Here is a 16,389-nt window from a genome sequence, read left to right as displayed (position 1 = left end):
GGGGCTCAGTCCCTTTCTGTGTTAAAAGGGCCTAGCGCACTGTGAGAGGAAGTGGGGTCCAGTGGCTAGGGTTCTAGACTGGACTTGGAAATTCAGGTTCAAATTTCCTGCTCTACTATCGTGACCTTAGGCAAGTCACTTAAGTCAAGTCTTCAAAGGTATCTAGCTCCCATTGATTTTAATGGGAGTTAGGAACTTAAATACCTTTGAGTGTCTATAACTCAGTTCTCCATCTGTTAATGAGGATAATGGGGTGTTCTGAGGATAAAATACATTAAAGATTGTGAAGTGCTCAGATAAAGTAATAGGGGCTATAGAAGTATCTCACGTGGATGAATAGACACTACTGTAATGCCAATTAATAGTAACAATAAGGATTTATTACAATCAAGATAATTGTTAGCAACTGGTGTCTGACTCAAATTCAGAATGAATAAAATGCAATAACATATCTCCATACTGTTTGATATTCTTTCCTTGTTGACATTCAGATATATTTCCTGCTGCTGTAGACAGAATCATTGTGTTACAGACATGTAAAAGGAAAGTCAAGAATGCTGGAGATTACAAATAAACTGAAAAGTGATAAAATTTGCAACATTTTTATGAGGTCTCTGCAGATTAGGGTAAATCACCGTGCCTCGTAATCTGACATTATTGACTGAGCACAACACCAAGAACATAAAGAGCATTCAAAATTAATTACTTTTTGTAAATGGGAATAGAAGAGTGTGGCACAGATTTGAGTCCTGGTTTCACTCATTGCCATACGCTTCATGGTAATGTTAAAAAATCATGTAACAGGGAAATCAAAACTGAACTTCAACTGCAATGCATTGTCTTTGGTAGTTTTACTATGACATGCTGATGTTTCTTTCAGCTTAGAGCTATCCCCTCCAGCTGTACAGTGCATACTTATTTCAAGACATATATATGTTGGGCTATACCAAGAGCGGCTTGTTCCTTTGAGAAAGGCAGGCAAACAAGTATTAAAATACACACGGTTTCTTTTATTCATTGCCCCGTTATGCTGTCTTTTAGGAGACTCACTGGGCCAACTTGTGCTCGGATTTACACTCAGTAAATCAGCATGCACACAGTGAAAGAAAATGTCAGAGAACCATCCATACCATCACTGTGCTTACAGCCTTTGAACAACTAACAGTGTACCTGGGGTCTGATCCAAAGCCAATTGAATGACAAGACTCCCGTTGATTGCAATGGGCTTTGGACTGGGACTCTAATACTGTGAGGTGCTGAGTGCTTCCTGAGATTTAAAGGTGCTCAGCATCTTCTCATCTCATTGACTTGAGAATGCTCAGCATCTCCCAGGCTAATATCATTCTGGAGTGCACTATCAGGAACGTTGTAAGATGAGGGAGGTAATTGTCCTGCTCTGCTCAGCACTGGTGAGGTCTCAGCTGGAGTACTGTGTCCAATTCTGGGCACCATATCTAGGAAAGATGTAGACAAATTGGAGAGAGACCGGAGGAGAGCCATAAAACTAATAAAAGGTTTAGAAAACCTGACCTGTGAGGAAAGGTTAAAAAAACTGGGTATGTTTAGTCTTGGGAAAAGAAGACAAAGGCAGAACCTGATAAGTCTTCAAATATGTTGAGGGCTGTTATAAAGAGGACAATGATCAATTATTATCATGCCCACAGAAAGTAGGAACTAGAAGTAATGGGCTTAATCTGCAGTAAGAGTAATTTAGGTTAGATCTGAGAAAAAAATTGTAACTATAAAGTTAAGCAATGGAATAGGCTTCCAAGGGAAGTTGTGGAATCCCCCTCACTGGAAGTTTAAGAATAACTTGGACAAACACCTGCCAGGGATGGTCTGGGAGGTTTACTTGGTCCTGCTACAGCACAGGGGGCTGGACTAGATGGCTTTTTTCCAGCCCTACATTTTCCAGCCTTACATTTCTATGATTTTATGAAGTGACTCTGAGGAGCCACAAGGAGGCAGCACAGATGTGAAAACTCTAGGGTCGGAATTCATTAGAATGCTATATACTGTAGTTTACTACATCATTGCTTGGAAGTTATATTGCCACACGAAGTTTAATACGACTTATTTCAAGAGAGTGAAATTTCACTGTAGCACTGAAACAAAAATAGTGCCCAGGAATTCTTAGAGACAGATCATTTGAATGATTGTATGACGGTAGGTGAACATGCTGAAACCATTCATAGAGACTTCTGTGCAGTGCTTAAATTTGTAATGAAAGGTGCCGGGGATCAAGCAATTAGATGCTGAGGCTCAAACAAATTTTTTATTTTCATAACTGATGTGAAAAACCCAGAGGCATCGGGGCTATGAACTCTCAAGCCTAGAGGTGCTGGGGGATCAGCCCTGGCAAGCCCTGACACAAATTAAGCACTGGATCTGTGTGCTAAGAAAATAGTAAAAGGTAAAACCTCAATGTCATTTTCCCCCCACAGATCCACAAAGAGGACTCTGAGGAATTCCTTCTCTTTGGGGCATTTTTTGAAGCCACGATGATTGACAGGAAAGTTGGAGATAAACCAATAAGCTTTGAGGTTTCTGTTGGTAAGGATATGTAAAACGCTTCTCCAATGAAGGAGTTAATTCTCAGTGCATCAAGGTGACTATGTCATTGAAGGGGCTGACTGCAGAGAAATACCTATACATTTCAATTAATCTCTGAACATCATGGCACTGGGTGTCAATTTTCCTGGTGTTTCCTTCTTCCACTCAACCTGGAAGACCAAGCCTTTGTTGTTTTCAGTTGCAGTTGGATTCCATAGGTCCAAATCCTTTCATCTAGTGCCATCTAGCATAGTAGACGGTGTCCTGGGTATCTCTGTGAGAGGCATGATCCCCTGCAGCTCCTGTGGCTCTAATGGATCCTCGCTGCAGGGGATCTGGCCAAACCCTACTGACACCCTGGCCCTTCCTGCATGCTGGTGTAGAGGAGGTCAGTGCAGAGCTGAGTCCCACACCACACCCACAGGTGCATCTCCTCTTAGAAGCCTGGCTATATCCTGCCCTCTACTGGTTCTGCTGCACAAGGGCTCCTCTGCAGCTGTGGTGGTGGGGCCAGGAACTGCCCTAAGTGCAGCATAAAGAGAAAATGAAAGATCTTTTTATAAATGTTAGCTGAACATTTCCAAACCTCAGAAAGATCAGCTCCAGGCGAAAGCCTGGATTGAACCTGATTTCACCTGAAGGACTTTGCGCATCTGTTTTTGGTTTACCACCCTAATGAGGTCTCTGTGCACAGTGACAGTCCCATATTTTCCTTATGTTCGCTCACGTGTCTGGATAGGTGTTCCTTCTGAAGGAAAGTGCAGGGAGGGACCTCACAGGCAAACAAAGCAATGTGTAATATTGACTTATGCTGACATTCAGTGGGAAAATAAGCCAAAATTAACAGCAAGCTCGTTTGTGTACTTGTGCAATAAAGGCCAAAGACCAGTTCACGTTAGAAATTAAAATTGGCAGTGGCGTCTGGATCTGAAAAATGGTTCTGGCACCCTCCAGCTTTGTGCGTGTTTGGAACTGGGATCCAAACGTGGCTAATAGCCGTTGGACTGAACCAAAATCTAGGTCGGAACATCGTAGCATCTGAGATTCAGATCCCAGTTTCAGCCTCAAGCCCATCTCTAATCAAAATTGTAATAGCCCGTTTAATACATACCCTCCTCATGTCACTGAGAACTGCCCTCTCTGGTACATGTCTATAGGTATGATACTAATGAAATTTGTGCATCATGAGTGCATGTTCCCCACAGTACTGCTGTCAATAAGGCCCCTTCTGAACCCATACAATACTAAATTAGCTTGAATGAAAACAGACTTTAACACTTCTGAGAACAGCTTTTGTAATTAGGACCCATGTGTTGCAAACAGATACAGTCACCATTGAAATCTCATGCACACGCTGGGAGCTGGGGCTACAGCTCTGTACTAGCCACTCCAAAAATTCAGGCACCGTTTAGAATTCTGTTAGCTAATGTAGGTTCCATATTCTCTCTGTGGGCCAGCTACTAGAGGGCAGCATCACCCATTCAAAGGCACCACATTGCTATACCTTATATAGCAGTCCTGTATTACCAGTTAAAGGAAGTAACCACCTTATTAATCTTGCTGAGGTGGAGCCTAGACAGGTAACGTGGCTAACCCTTGCTGCCATAACCAATAGAAACAGGGCATTGTCAGAATAGTCAGCTAAGAGATGGGGGCAGAAAGGTTCAGTTGGAATCACTTTGGTTTTTTGTACACAGGGTTTGTCCACTTCGTACTTCGCTCCAGCAATTCTACAAAAGAATCCTGTGGCTCCTTTAACTTTGTAATGAAATCTGTAAAAATATCACAAACTCTGCTGAGCTTTTAACTAAATGCATACTGTCTGGATCCCAGACATTCACCAGTCTCTGCACTCCTTGATTATCATACACATTGTAAGGAGAGTGGTCACTTTAGATAAGCTATTACCAGCAGGAGAGTGGGGTGGGAGGAGGTATTTTTCATGCTTTGTGTGTATATAATAAGATCTTCTACACTTTCCACAGTATGCATCCGATGAAGTGAGCTGTAGCTCACGAAAGCTTATGCTCAAATAAATTGGTTAGTCTCTAAGGTGCCACAAGTACTCCTTTTCTTTTTGCGAATACAGACTAACACGGCTGTTACTCTGAAAATTATCAGGACATGCTCCCTCCTATCCCCAAATTTGTCAGAGCCTAATGTTTCCATTTGACAGTCTCTTGGACAACACTATGTCTGTTATGAGCACTAAGGTTTCACACCATTGTAAAGCTCCCCAGTGTAAAACCATTGCAAGAGGACAATCCAGCTCCTAGATTCATAGATATTTAGGTCAGAAGGGACCATTATGATCTAGTCTGACCTCCTGCACAACGCAGGCCACAGAATTTCACCCACCACTCCTACAAAAAAACCTCACACCTATATCTGTGCTATTGAAGTCCTCAAATCGTAGTTTAAAGACTTCAAGGAGCAGAAAATCCTCCAGCAAGTGACCTGTGCCCCATGCTACAGAGGAAGGCGAAAAACCTCCAGGGCCTCTTCCAATCTGCCCTGGAGGAAAATTTCTTCCTGACCCCAAATATGGCAATCAGCTAAACCCTGAGCATATGGGCAAGATTCATCAGCCAGATACTACAGAAAATTCTTTCCTGGGTAACTCGGATCTCACCCCATCTAATAGCCCATCACAGGCCATTGGGCCTATTTACCATGAATGTGACCTCTATACCATCATACAGTGGTTAAACCAGTGATTCTCAAACTGTAGACTAGGGACTATTGGGAACAGATTATTCAGAGAGCTGGTCAGTAGAGACCTGGCAGGTCACTTGGTGATTGCAGCTCTTTCTACAGCTGTCAGGGCTCTTCACTACAAAGAAAAGCCCCTGTAACGCTGTAAAGAGAGCTAGAAACAAGGAGCAGGAGATAGCCTAGTATCTCTGCTAGGGGCAGCTCCTGCACAAGAGTAGGAAAGAAGGAAATGGGAGCTGCCCTCAAGGAGCGGAACAATTGAAAATATCTACATTCCTATATCACTTTTTTAAAATAGGCAAATGCCATTTTGGAGTGCCTTAACAATAAAGCAAAGAACTACAGTTCACTCAGGTTTATCACCCTATCTCCTATGTAGCCTGACTCCATTCCCTGCCCTTACAACCTTGTTTTGTATCTCTAGGTAACTTTGGAAATGTTATTGATGGAGTGTCACCGGAAGCTGGTGGTAAAAAGAAGGGACATGAGGGAGAAGAGGAAGAAAGTGCCCCATTGCTGCATGAAGGGGAGGGTGAAGCATCACATGACATTGGAATACCAATGATATCCACCACCCACCCTGAGAAGCCACTCCTCACAGACGGAAACCGGTAGAATGTTTGAACTTCATGACATTAATGTATAGTTTTCTGGCTTTTGCCCTGTAACACTAGGATGTAGGTTTTTGATTTAACAATTGCTAGCAGCATTGAACAGCCTGTTGTAGAACATGCTAAAACATAATTGGCCAGTGTAAATCAGGAAAGCCCTATGCAAGTCAAATGGATCTGTGCTGGGTTCACCAGTGTAGAATCTTGGCTCAAATGAGGGTTGGCCTTAGAACTTTTGGTGCCTTTAACAAGACTATATTACAGTGCCACATAATAGAGTCAGAGAAGGGAGAGTAGCTTTTTCAAGTCTGTTCAGTACAAATTTAGGTCCAGAGTCCAATACCCTTAATGACAGTGATTAGTCACTTACTCTGTAAGTAGCTCCGCTGAAATCAGAGAGACTACATGAAGAGTAGGTAGTATTCAAGTGAACAAGGGTATCAGAATCTGTTCCTTATTTTGTAGATAATCAGATTAATTTCCAAAACATTTCAAGATTTGGAAAATAAGAGTGAAATAACAAATAGCAGCACAGGTGGGGGGGAAACAGAAGAACCGACCATGGAGAAGATGGAGAGTTGATGGAGCAAATACAAAAAGAAGTTTGCAGATGGACTTGTTAAAGTACAGGGGTGATTTTTTCTCTCTCACACTCACACATTTCATTTCATGTCAAAGGTATCAATAAAACACAGTAGTAGATAGAACTATTCCTGACATTACTGAGTGCCAAGCAGAGGAAGTTCTAGAATACAGGAGGTCCAAAACTTGACAGTACCTCTTCCTGTAGGCTTCAAGGCACTGCCAGCAGGAGTTAAACACAGGGACCATCTCAGAATTTTGGATCTGGATCTCTGTTTTGGTTTCTGAACCTGCACAAAGTTCAGAAGTGTTTGGACCGGATCCTTCCTGACAGTAAATCATGCAATTAAATTAAATAATGGTCAATGAAATTAAGGAAGAATGAAAGACTTTGTAAGGCTTTTTTTGCTTTTTCTTTTTTCTCGTTTTCTTTTTTTTTTTGGCACTACAGAGATGAAAATCATTGCTGTCAAGAATATAGTTGCCCCTCTTGTCTCATAATAGGGCTACAGAATGAGCTCCTGCTAGGTTATTATCCTATAAAGCAGATTGCAGGATTTTTAGTTTTTCCCCTGACAGGAATTCAGGTTTAAACAGCTGCAGTAAAAGAATGAAACACTCTTGAAACCTGCAATTCCATATTTAGCTTGCTCAGATATTTATAAAGCTCTCTCTCATTAAGGATCCATTTCCCTCAAATCTGTGTAGATATAAATTGTTTTGTTTTTTTTATTTTTCTCTTCTTATGGTGTCTGTAGCCACTTGACCTGCTCGGGCCATCAGACAGCAGGAATGTCATTGGTAATTGTATTCACTGTCACTGAAAGGATATTCCTAATATTAATCAGTCCTTCAGTAGGACATTCAACTTGTCAAATAAATATTGTGCTAAAGCCCATAAATTAACAGTAAAAACAGAAACAAAAAAATCCCATTTGGCATTTCACACTGCTAGCAGATTAACAAAAGTATAGAAAATGGCTTTGCCAACCAGTTACATGCAGCCCCTCCCACCCGTGCAAACAGACACCAGTAAATTGCCAGGATTTTTCATGTTTATGTATAACAAGGACAAACTAACCATGAAAAAATGACTGTTCGGTTCCTCATAGCGAGATTAATGGTAGGATGTCAAGTCTCATTCTTTTAAGAGTACAGTGTTTTCTATCACAATAGGGCCAAATCGTCCCCTCTGCAAATACAAAAACACCACCAACCCTTGAAAGTGTCAAGAAGTTCTGGGAATCGTAATTCAGTGACAGGTTTCAGAGTAGCAGCCATGTTAGTCTGTATCTGTAAGAAGAAAAGGAGTACTTCTGACACCTTAGAGACTAACAAATTTATTTGAGCATAAGCTTTCATGGGCTAAAACCCACTTCATCGGATGCATGCAGTGGAAAATACAGTAGGAAGATCTAGATATACACACAGAGAACATGAAACAATAGGTGTTACCATACACACTATAATGAGAGTGATCAGTTAAGGTGAGCTATTACCAGCAGAAGAGAAAAAACCTTTTGTAGTGATAATCAAGATGGGCCATTTCCAGCAGTTGACAAGAATGTGTGAGGAACAGTAGGGGTGGGGGGGGAAATAAACATGGGGAAATAGTTTTACTTTGTGTAATTACACAGAGGACAGGACAAGGAGTAATGGTCTCAAGTTGCAGTGGGGGAGGTTTAAGTTGGATATTAGGAAAAAAACTTTTTCACTAGGAGGGTGGTGAAACACTGGAATGCGTTACCTAGGGAGGTGGTAGAATCTCCTTCCTTAGAAGTTTAAGGTCAAGCTTGACAAAGCCCTGGCTGGGATGATTTAATTGGGGATTGGTCCTGCTTTGAGCAGGGGGTTGGACTAGATGACCTCCTGAGGTCCCTTCCAACCCTGATATTCTATGATTCTATGATCCACTCCCAGTCTTTATTCAAGCCTAATTTAATGGTGTCCAGTTTGCAAATTAATTCCAATTCAGCAGTCTCTCATTGGAGTCTGTTTTTGAAGTTTTTTTGTAGTAATATTGCGACTTTTAGGTCTGTAATCAAGTGACCAGAGAGATTGAAGTGTTCTCCGACTGGTTTTTGAATGTTATAATTCTTGATGTCGGATTTGTGTCCATTTATTCTTTTATGTAGAGACTGTCCAGTTTGGCCAATGTACATGGCAGAGGGGCATTGCTGGCACATGATGGCATATATCACATTGGTAGATGTGCAGGTGAACGAGCCTCTGATAGCATGGCTGATGTGATTAGGCCCTATGATGGTGTCCCCTGAATAGATATGTGGGCACAGTTGGCAACGGGCTTTGTTGCAAGGATAGGTTCCTGGGTTAGAGTTTTTGTTGTGTGGTTGCTGGTGAGTATTTGCTTCAGGTTGGGGGCGCTGTCTGTAAGCAAGGTCTGGCCTGTCTCCCAAGATCTGTGAGAGTGATGGGTTGTTCTTCAGGATAGGTTGTAGATCCTTGATGATGTGCTGGAGAGTTTTTAGTTGGGGGCTGAAGGTGATGGCCAGTGGCGTTCTGTTACTTTGTTAGGCCTGTCCTGTAGTAGGTGACTTATGGGTCTCTTCTGGCTCTGTCAATCTGTTTCTTCACTCCTGTTAGTAATTCAATGAGTTTGCATCATTGAATTCTCGGGGGGGGGGGGGAATGAGTGTGGATGGATTTTTTCTTTTTCCCCCAATAGCGTGGCCTTGTGACTTTATTATGTTGAAATGTTCCCAATTAATATGATGTTGTTAAAGATAACGGTGCAATAAAAGCCCAGCTTAGTTTTCAGGGGCAAGTCTCTAGGTTGGTTACAGAAAATGTATTTAGTATCAAACCACTAGGTGACACTCTGAATGATACAACCCAACTTTATTAAAAAGAAAAATGATTAGTTAAGCCAACAGTTGTGCAATTACTACTTACACAAACACTCCTATTATACTCTCACTCAGAGATTAAAATGGTGTATCAATGGGTGGTCAGTCCATTGACAGAGTGAAGTACACCCATATAATCCTGGAAACCAAGGATTTGGCCTGTTATTTACATCTGATTCCAGACTTTTCACAGCATTTAATGTATTTTCACAGGAACTATCACTACTTGCCATATGATGAGAAGAAGCCCTGTGTCTATATAAAGAGCTATTGGGGAGATCAGACCTTCCGACTGTACTTGTCCAATGTCCTAGAGAAAATGGCAGATCTGCTGGTAAGCCTGGTGCTACATATTGTCAGGATTTGTTGGAAAATCTGTCAAAACCTTTTTTGATGCAAAATTTGTTTTTTGACTAAATAAAAACCTCTGTGGAAAGTGTCTGTTCCTCACAAATTTTCAATTTCCGCCCCCTCAGAATACTGAAAATTTAGTCAAAGACCAAAAGCATTTCAAGTGTTCTGTTTTCCACTGAAAATTTTGACAAAAGCTATATTTTGTTGTTTTTGTCTAAATTTCTATAGGAAAAAATTTTTTCCCCCACCAACTCTGGTGTCTATCTTGTCCAAATAAGACTATGTAGCTCCTGGCCTGTGGAGACCCCAGCACGTTCTTGGGCTACCACAGGCAGCTTCACCCTGTCTCCCTGAGGAAGCAGTTATGTAAAGCCAGTCTTGGCATTATGCAGCAGCCTAAACTTGCTCACTTGCCAGGGATGAGTCCCAGACTCTCCCCCAATCCTTTTGCTATATATACACACACACACACACTACAGTACAGCCATTCTGGCTGATATTCCAGATCACAATGAGTGTGTAGAGGGCAAAGGATTTCTTCTGGGTTGGCTAATTGACTGGGGTGGTATATTCTGAAGCACCCCCCACCCACCCCCAGTCCGTAGCTCTAAACCGACCTTATCCCTGAAGATGAAGAGGGGTTGTATGACCTGAAGAGCACTACTTATCCCAGAAACATCTCCAATAAGAGTACATTAGGGAAAAGGACCCTTCCCACAGTCCTTCATTCAGGGGGCTCCACCAGCATATCTGATAAGCAGGCCCCCACTGAGACTCAATGAAAGACAGATTCCCTCCTCCCTACTTGCAGGTAAATGAAGGGAGTAGATGGCTCTTTCCACTGCAGCTGAAGCAAGGGAGTTATTCCAGCTCACAGGTTGTGCAGGCACAGCAGGAGAGAAGAAACCCATGCAGGGAGCTGTGCAGCACTGGGAGTAGAGGGTCTTAGAAACACAGCAGATTACTTTGCCTTTTGCTTTAACCCTTGTGCAGTGGCACAGCCTGTCTCCTGAATGGGATAGCTCATGGCAGTCAGCATATGCCTCTCTTCAGAGTGTCTAAGCACCTACAGCTGTCAGGGAGGTCATCTCTGAAAATCAAGCCACTTAATTAAACACCTGAGGGCTCAATCCAATCCCTATTGATGCCACTGGGCATCGCATTGGGCCTTATGTATGAACGTAAGTGTGTTATTTTAGGCACCCAAAATTTAACAATTATGACCTAGATGACTTGCCTAAGACAAACACCTAGCTAATGGCAAAGCTATATATAGAATCCAGGAAGCCACAAGTCTTGTAATCTAACCACTAAAGAATACTCCCCACTCACTTACATTTATAAATTAGGTAAAGAAGCTGGCTCCTAAATCAATACTTTAGGCATAGAAAGGCTGTAGGAAGGCCCAAACAGAGTGGTCCTTCCTTTGCATGCTCCAAGCTTAGCGGTATGTCAAAGCTCAGACTTTTCAAGATACAAGTCTTCCTCTTACTGGCTAGACTCAATAACCGGAGTACAAATTATTACACTGACAGCTCTTCTTTCTACAATGTTTTTTTTCCCCCCCACATCTTGTTCTTAGGAAGATGGGTTAGAGGAAGTAAAAGATTTGATCAAGGTTTCAGAGACTGCGTCAGAAGAGAAAATGAACACCATTCTAAATGCCTTTATCAGTCAATGCAGGTAACCTAATTTATTATTGGAGCATAAAGTTACTTTATACATTGGTAGCAATTTCCAGGCTATGGACCCATAAATTGGCAAGATGCATGAAAAATACAATGAACTTAATTTGCTGTACTTTGTAGTCTGCTGTAAAAGAATTTTACAGCCTCTGGCTCCTATTTTGTGCAATTTTATTTAATTTCCAGGACTTGTTTTCCATTTGTCAATTACTGGATTTGATCTTAAGCTTTCTGGACTCTAAAAATAAAACAGTTATGAGAATAATTGAGAAGCAATAAGGTGCAAGACAGATATTATAAAAATCATGCAAAATTAAAATGAATACAGAGGGCCTCCTTGCACAAGCAGAACTCCCATTGTGCCCTGAGTAAGATGGACAGGATTGGATCCAAAACAGAGGCAAAGCCCAAGAGTGAATTAATTTATATCTAAACATTACAGTACAGATTGTATGTACTTCTTAACTCTCTCCAATATAGGTGGTGCCTTCAACATTTATATTAGTCTGGCAATTCCAGCATCACCATCTTCTGCTTCACGCACTGTGCCAGATAATAATTCACTTGCAGTCTATTTTATCAGCCATCATAATAAGGTAATCTCTCTCATAACAAATGCTTCTGTATTACTATTCCCTGATCTCAGAGCCTTCATTGCTCATGCCGAAAAGAAGCCCCAAGGGATGAACCAGACTGCTTTGGACAAAAAAAGACTTATGATGTGCAGGCAAGAACTGGTATGAAAGGCTCCCTCTTTAAGCTCTAGAGCAATATATAATGAGTTAATCTTAATCAGATGCAGTGTGTGTGTAGTAATTTGGATTTGGTTTCTTGGTGCCAGGGTGTTTCATAATGAATGTGAAAATTACATCCAAGAGCTTTTTTTTTAAAAAAGACTACTGCGCTAAGCAAAAGGTTTTAAGATATTTCATGTTGAACTTTAAAGCAAGCAATTACAGCAAAAAGCTTTGTTCTTCGTACCTTTCCTGATTTTACAGTAGTGCAACTCCTGACAGTTCAGTAGAGTTAGTCCTGATTTACACGAGTTGTAAAGCACGGATTTAGCCCATGCCTGATTGCTTTGATGGATCTGGGCCTAAGTGATAGAAGAATCAGGCCCATCATATTTTTGCTGTTTTTACATATATCTCCATATAGCAAGAGCTATAGATAGACATAAATAAATGTGTGTATATTTAAAAATATTTTTTGTTTCTTGATTTTTCAAAGTTAATACTGCTAATTTGATTTTGATTTACACTAAGCCTCATTTACACTCTGTCACATTTGCATCCATAGTAAGGCCCTTTTACACTGCCAGAGTGGCATAAAAAGCTCTTACTATAAATGAGACTCTGGCACAGAACATCTAAAGAGAATTAAATATCCATACATTTTTCCATCTCTCCCTAGATTATATGTATATACATCTGTGTTCTAGCTCTCCTGTATGGCTCCCAGTACTGTAGCATCTGAGTTGCCACACAATCTTTATGTATGTCTCTTTGCAACAACCCTGTGAGGTAGGGAAATACTCTTACCCCCATATTACAGATGGGGAACTGAGGCACCGATCCATTGAGAAGCTGAGACAGAGGGACTAAGTGACTTGCCCAAGGTTACACAAAAAAGCCAGTGGCAGAGCAGGGCATCGACCCTAAGTCTTCTGAGGCCTCAGTTACCAACCTACCCAGTGGACCATCTTTTCTCAGTATCAGAGGATCCATTTTTAATATATACACATAGGGGGACTGATCCAGAGGGTTGATGAGTACTAGCAACTCAGTGAAATTAACACCATCTTTCAGGAGCAGGATCATGTTAGTATCATAAGATATCATTATAATGCAGTATAATGCAGAGGGATCTTTACATATCCTAATAGATAGGGTGACCAGATGTCCCGATTTTTTAGGGACAATCCTGATTTTGGGGCTATTACCCCTGACCCCGTCCCGATTTTTTACACTTGCTATTTGGTCACCCTACTAATAGGCCTGCATTTTCTACTATACCTTGTGGTTGCACAGTAAATGTATGTATTATTTTTATGCCATTGTTTGCAGTACAGTATTGATCAAAGCCCTCCATCAGGATCAGGGCCCTATTATGCTGTGAGCAGTAAACACAAATTTCTGGGGACCTTCACTGCATAAACACACATACACACAGTGGAGAAAATGCACATTTTGTATAACTGGAATCATTTCCTGAAAGTTCATTTGCCCTCTGCTTTGAAATTTTGAAAAAAAAAAAATTTCATAGTGAACCTGGGTAGCTATTTCCCCTTACATGCCCAGCTGGATAGTCTGAAATAAGTTTTTCATGAACTCACCGTGTGTATGAAATACTTACCTATTGTCCACTCCTGTTCCAGGAAGCAATGTCCTCGGTTGCCAGTGGCATTGTTCAGCAGCAGAAAAAAAAGATGTCAGTAGATGAACTGATGCGTGAAACACAGAACTTCATAGAGAAAATTCGATTCTTGGTTGCTGAGGTAATTCACCATTGACACAGGATTTTACCTAGGTCACAATGTCGAATGTTTTAACGAAGATGACACAAGTCTTTATAATACAGTACAATCAGTAAAACCTTGGGCTAGATCTTGACTAGATTGATTAGCTGGTGATCCCCACTACTCTATATCTCCTCATAGGCACTGACTCCATGGGTGCTCTGGGGCTGGAGCATCCACGGGGGAAAAAAAAAAGTGTGTGCTCAGCACCCACCGGCAGCCCTGCCAATCAGCTCCTTCCCCTCCTCTCCACACCTCCTGCCCCGGCAATCAGCTCCTCCCACTCCCCCAGCGCCTCCCACCCACCAGAGATCAGCTGTTCAGCACAGTGCAGGAGGCGTTGTGGGGGTAGGGGGAGGAGCAGGGCAGGAAGGGGCAGGGCACGCTTGTGGGGAGGATCAGAACTGTGTGGGAAGAGGTGGGGCAGAGGTGGAGCAGGGGCAGGAAGAAGTGGGGTGGGGGTGGGGCCTTAAGGCAAGGGGTGGAGTGGGGGCGTGGCCTGGCCTGGAGTGTGGGTCAAGCAGCCCCAGGATAATCAGAAAGTTGGCACCTCTGCCTCATGTACAGCCCTTGGCATGGGGAATGTCCTGGAAAATGGGGTTGTGGCCAGGGCACTGTGACAGGGGCAAACTGGATACACTGTACATGCATTTGCCCAATGAAGAATGGCCTCCCTGGTGAGATTTCATCTGAAAGTAAACTGTGAATCTAGGGCACAAGAAGCACCTAAAGGAAAGGTGCAGGATGGAGGAGTGGTATACAGGGTATCCCACAGGGGATCTACACCCTCTGCCTGCCACACAGCTGTGCCTGTACAGGCTTCACTTGCACTAGCGTGAGGGGCTGTGGAAGAGGGGGATTGTGACCAGTGGATCTGTGATTACACGGAGGATCCATGGCGAATCTCTCACTCACACAAAAGAGGGTAGTGCAGGAGCCCTGTTGTAGTCTCAGCCAGAAAGTGTCTCTGCTGCTCTTCCATGTGTTGGGAGAGCTTATTCAACCAGGACCTCATAGAAAGTAGAATGGTGGGTCCTAATTCTCATTTTCCTTAAGGCCTTTGGGTAAATGAGTATCAAGCCCATAGATTTTAAGATCAGAAGGAGCTATTTTGAGTATCCAGTCTGCCTTCCTGCATAGCACGGGCCATATATTTTTTATCCAGTGATTTTTGCATCGAGTCCCATAACTTCTGGTTGAGCTAAAGCATCTGTTAGAATTGCAGGCAGTCTGATTTAAAGACCTCAAGTGATGGTGTATGCACCATGTCCCTCGGTGAGATTCTCTGTTCAAAATTTACATCTTATTTCTGGTTTGAATTTCCGTAGCTTCAACTTCCATCCACTGCAGCTTGTTATGCCTTTATCTGCTACATTAAAGATCCTTTAGTATGTGATACTTTTCCCCTGTGTAGGCCCATGATCAAGTCACCTACTAACCCTCTTTGATATTTGAACAGAGTTTAAGGTCCTTAAAAGCTTAAAACCTTAAAAGGAACAAACTCTGACTGTGCTCAGGAACTGAGGTTTGGGCAGATACTATGTATCACAGTCCGGTATATGGATTTTTAGGTGTGAATTGATAGATTTTCTAGATTATGATGCTGGCTGTCTCTTCTCAGTAAAGGCTGGCTTTGTCTTGTCAAATTGTTGAAAAGAGTTAGGTCTTGTTAGTTCATGTTTAACAAAAAGTAATGATCGTTGCTCTTAAAAAGAATATTTGTTAATGTAGCTCTAGTGTTCAAAGCATACAAGTTCTGTTCCATGTCATTTTAATAGCCACAGCATACGGTGCCTGATGTGTTCATCTGGATGCTCAGCAACAACAAAAGAGTTGCATATGCAAGAATCCCAGCAAAAGACGTGTTCTATTCCCCAGTGAATGAACAGAGAGGGAAAAACTGTGGGAAGATTAAAACCCATTTCCTGAAAGTAAGTCTGAGACATTTTGATCTTTTACAAAGATGTTTTGAGCAGATAACTCCATGAACACCATTTTTATCCATAAAAAGAAAAGGAGTACTTGTGACACTGCTCACATAAATTTGTTAGTCTCTAAGGTGCCACAAGTACTCCTTTTCTTTTTGTGAATACAGACGAACACGGCTGCTACTCTGAAACCATTTTTATCCATGTTTCACTCAGCCCACATGCATCTACCTTAAATATATGCAGAGTGAAATTATGCAGGAGAGGATTTCATTTGAGATACCAAAAATCTGAAATCTGATCTGCAAGGAATCTGTGGGTTTATCTGTATGATTTAGATCCATATTTCTCAACCAGTGAGTCACAAAAGGCAATTTGGAGGACAAAAGTGTTGAAACCATTATTGCAATCTAAAGCAAATGAAATCTCACTCCCCAACTTCACCTCACAGCCTCACTCTACAAGGTTAAGTATGCTCTGTCAAATTCTCAAAATACACACAAATAAATTCTATTGGCTTATCATTGTTGTCATGGATACATTTTTACTCTTATAGAAAAATTTTGTCTTAAAAAG

At 41.8% G+C, this 16,389-nt stretch overlaps 1 protein-coding gene across 1 annotated transcript in view; it reads left to right on the top strand.

Annotated features, from left to right (window-relative positions):
* The window catches only part of FER1L6 (fer-1 like family member 6), a 185,351-nt gene that overhangs the window by 100,635 nt on the left and 68,327 nt on the right, over positions 1 to 16,389 (top strand). Inside the window, exons 13-19 of the mRNA XM_048837249.2 lie at positions 2,445 to 2,553; positions 5,693 to 5,879; positions 9,542 to 9,662; positions 11,265 to 11,365; positions 12,014 to 12,104; positions 13,745 to 13,864; positions 15,664 to 15,816. Of these exons, the coding sequence (XP_048693206.2) occupies positions 2,445 to 2,553; positions 5,693 to 5,879; positions 9,542 to 9,662; positions 11,265 to 11,365; positions 12,014 to 12,104; positions 13,745 to 13,864; positions 15,664 to 15,816 (882 nt within the window). The remainder of the gene's footprint in view (positions 1 to 2,444; positions 2,554 to 5,692; positions 5,880 to 9,541; positions 9,663 to 11,264; positions 11,366 to 12,013; positions 12,105 to 13,744; positions 13,865 to 15,663; positions 15,817 to 16,389) is intronic.

Source organism: Caretta caretta, chromosome 2 (assembly GCF_965140235.1).
Source record: "Caretta caretta isolate rCarCar2 chromosome 2, rCarCar1.hap1, whole genome shotgun sequence".
In the NCBI taxonomy this organism is placed as follows: Eukaryota; Metazoa; Chordata; order Testudines; family Cheloniidae; genus Caretta; species Caretta caretta.
The sequence above is the reverse complement of the archived record's forward strand: the minus strand, read 5'-3'. Positions and strand labels throughout refer to the sequence as shown.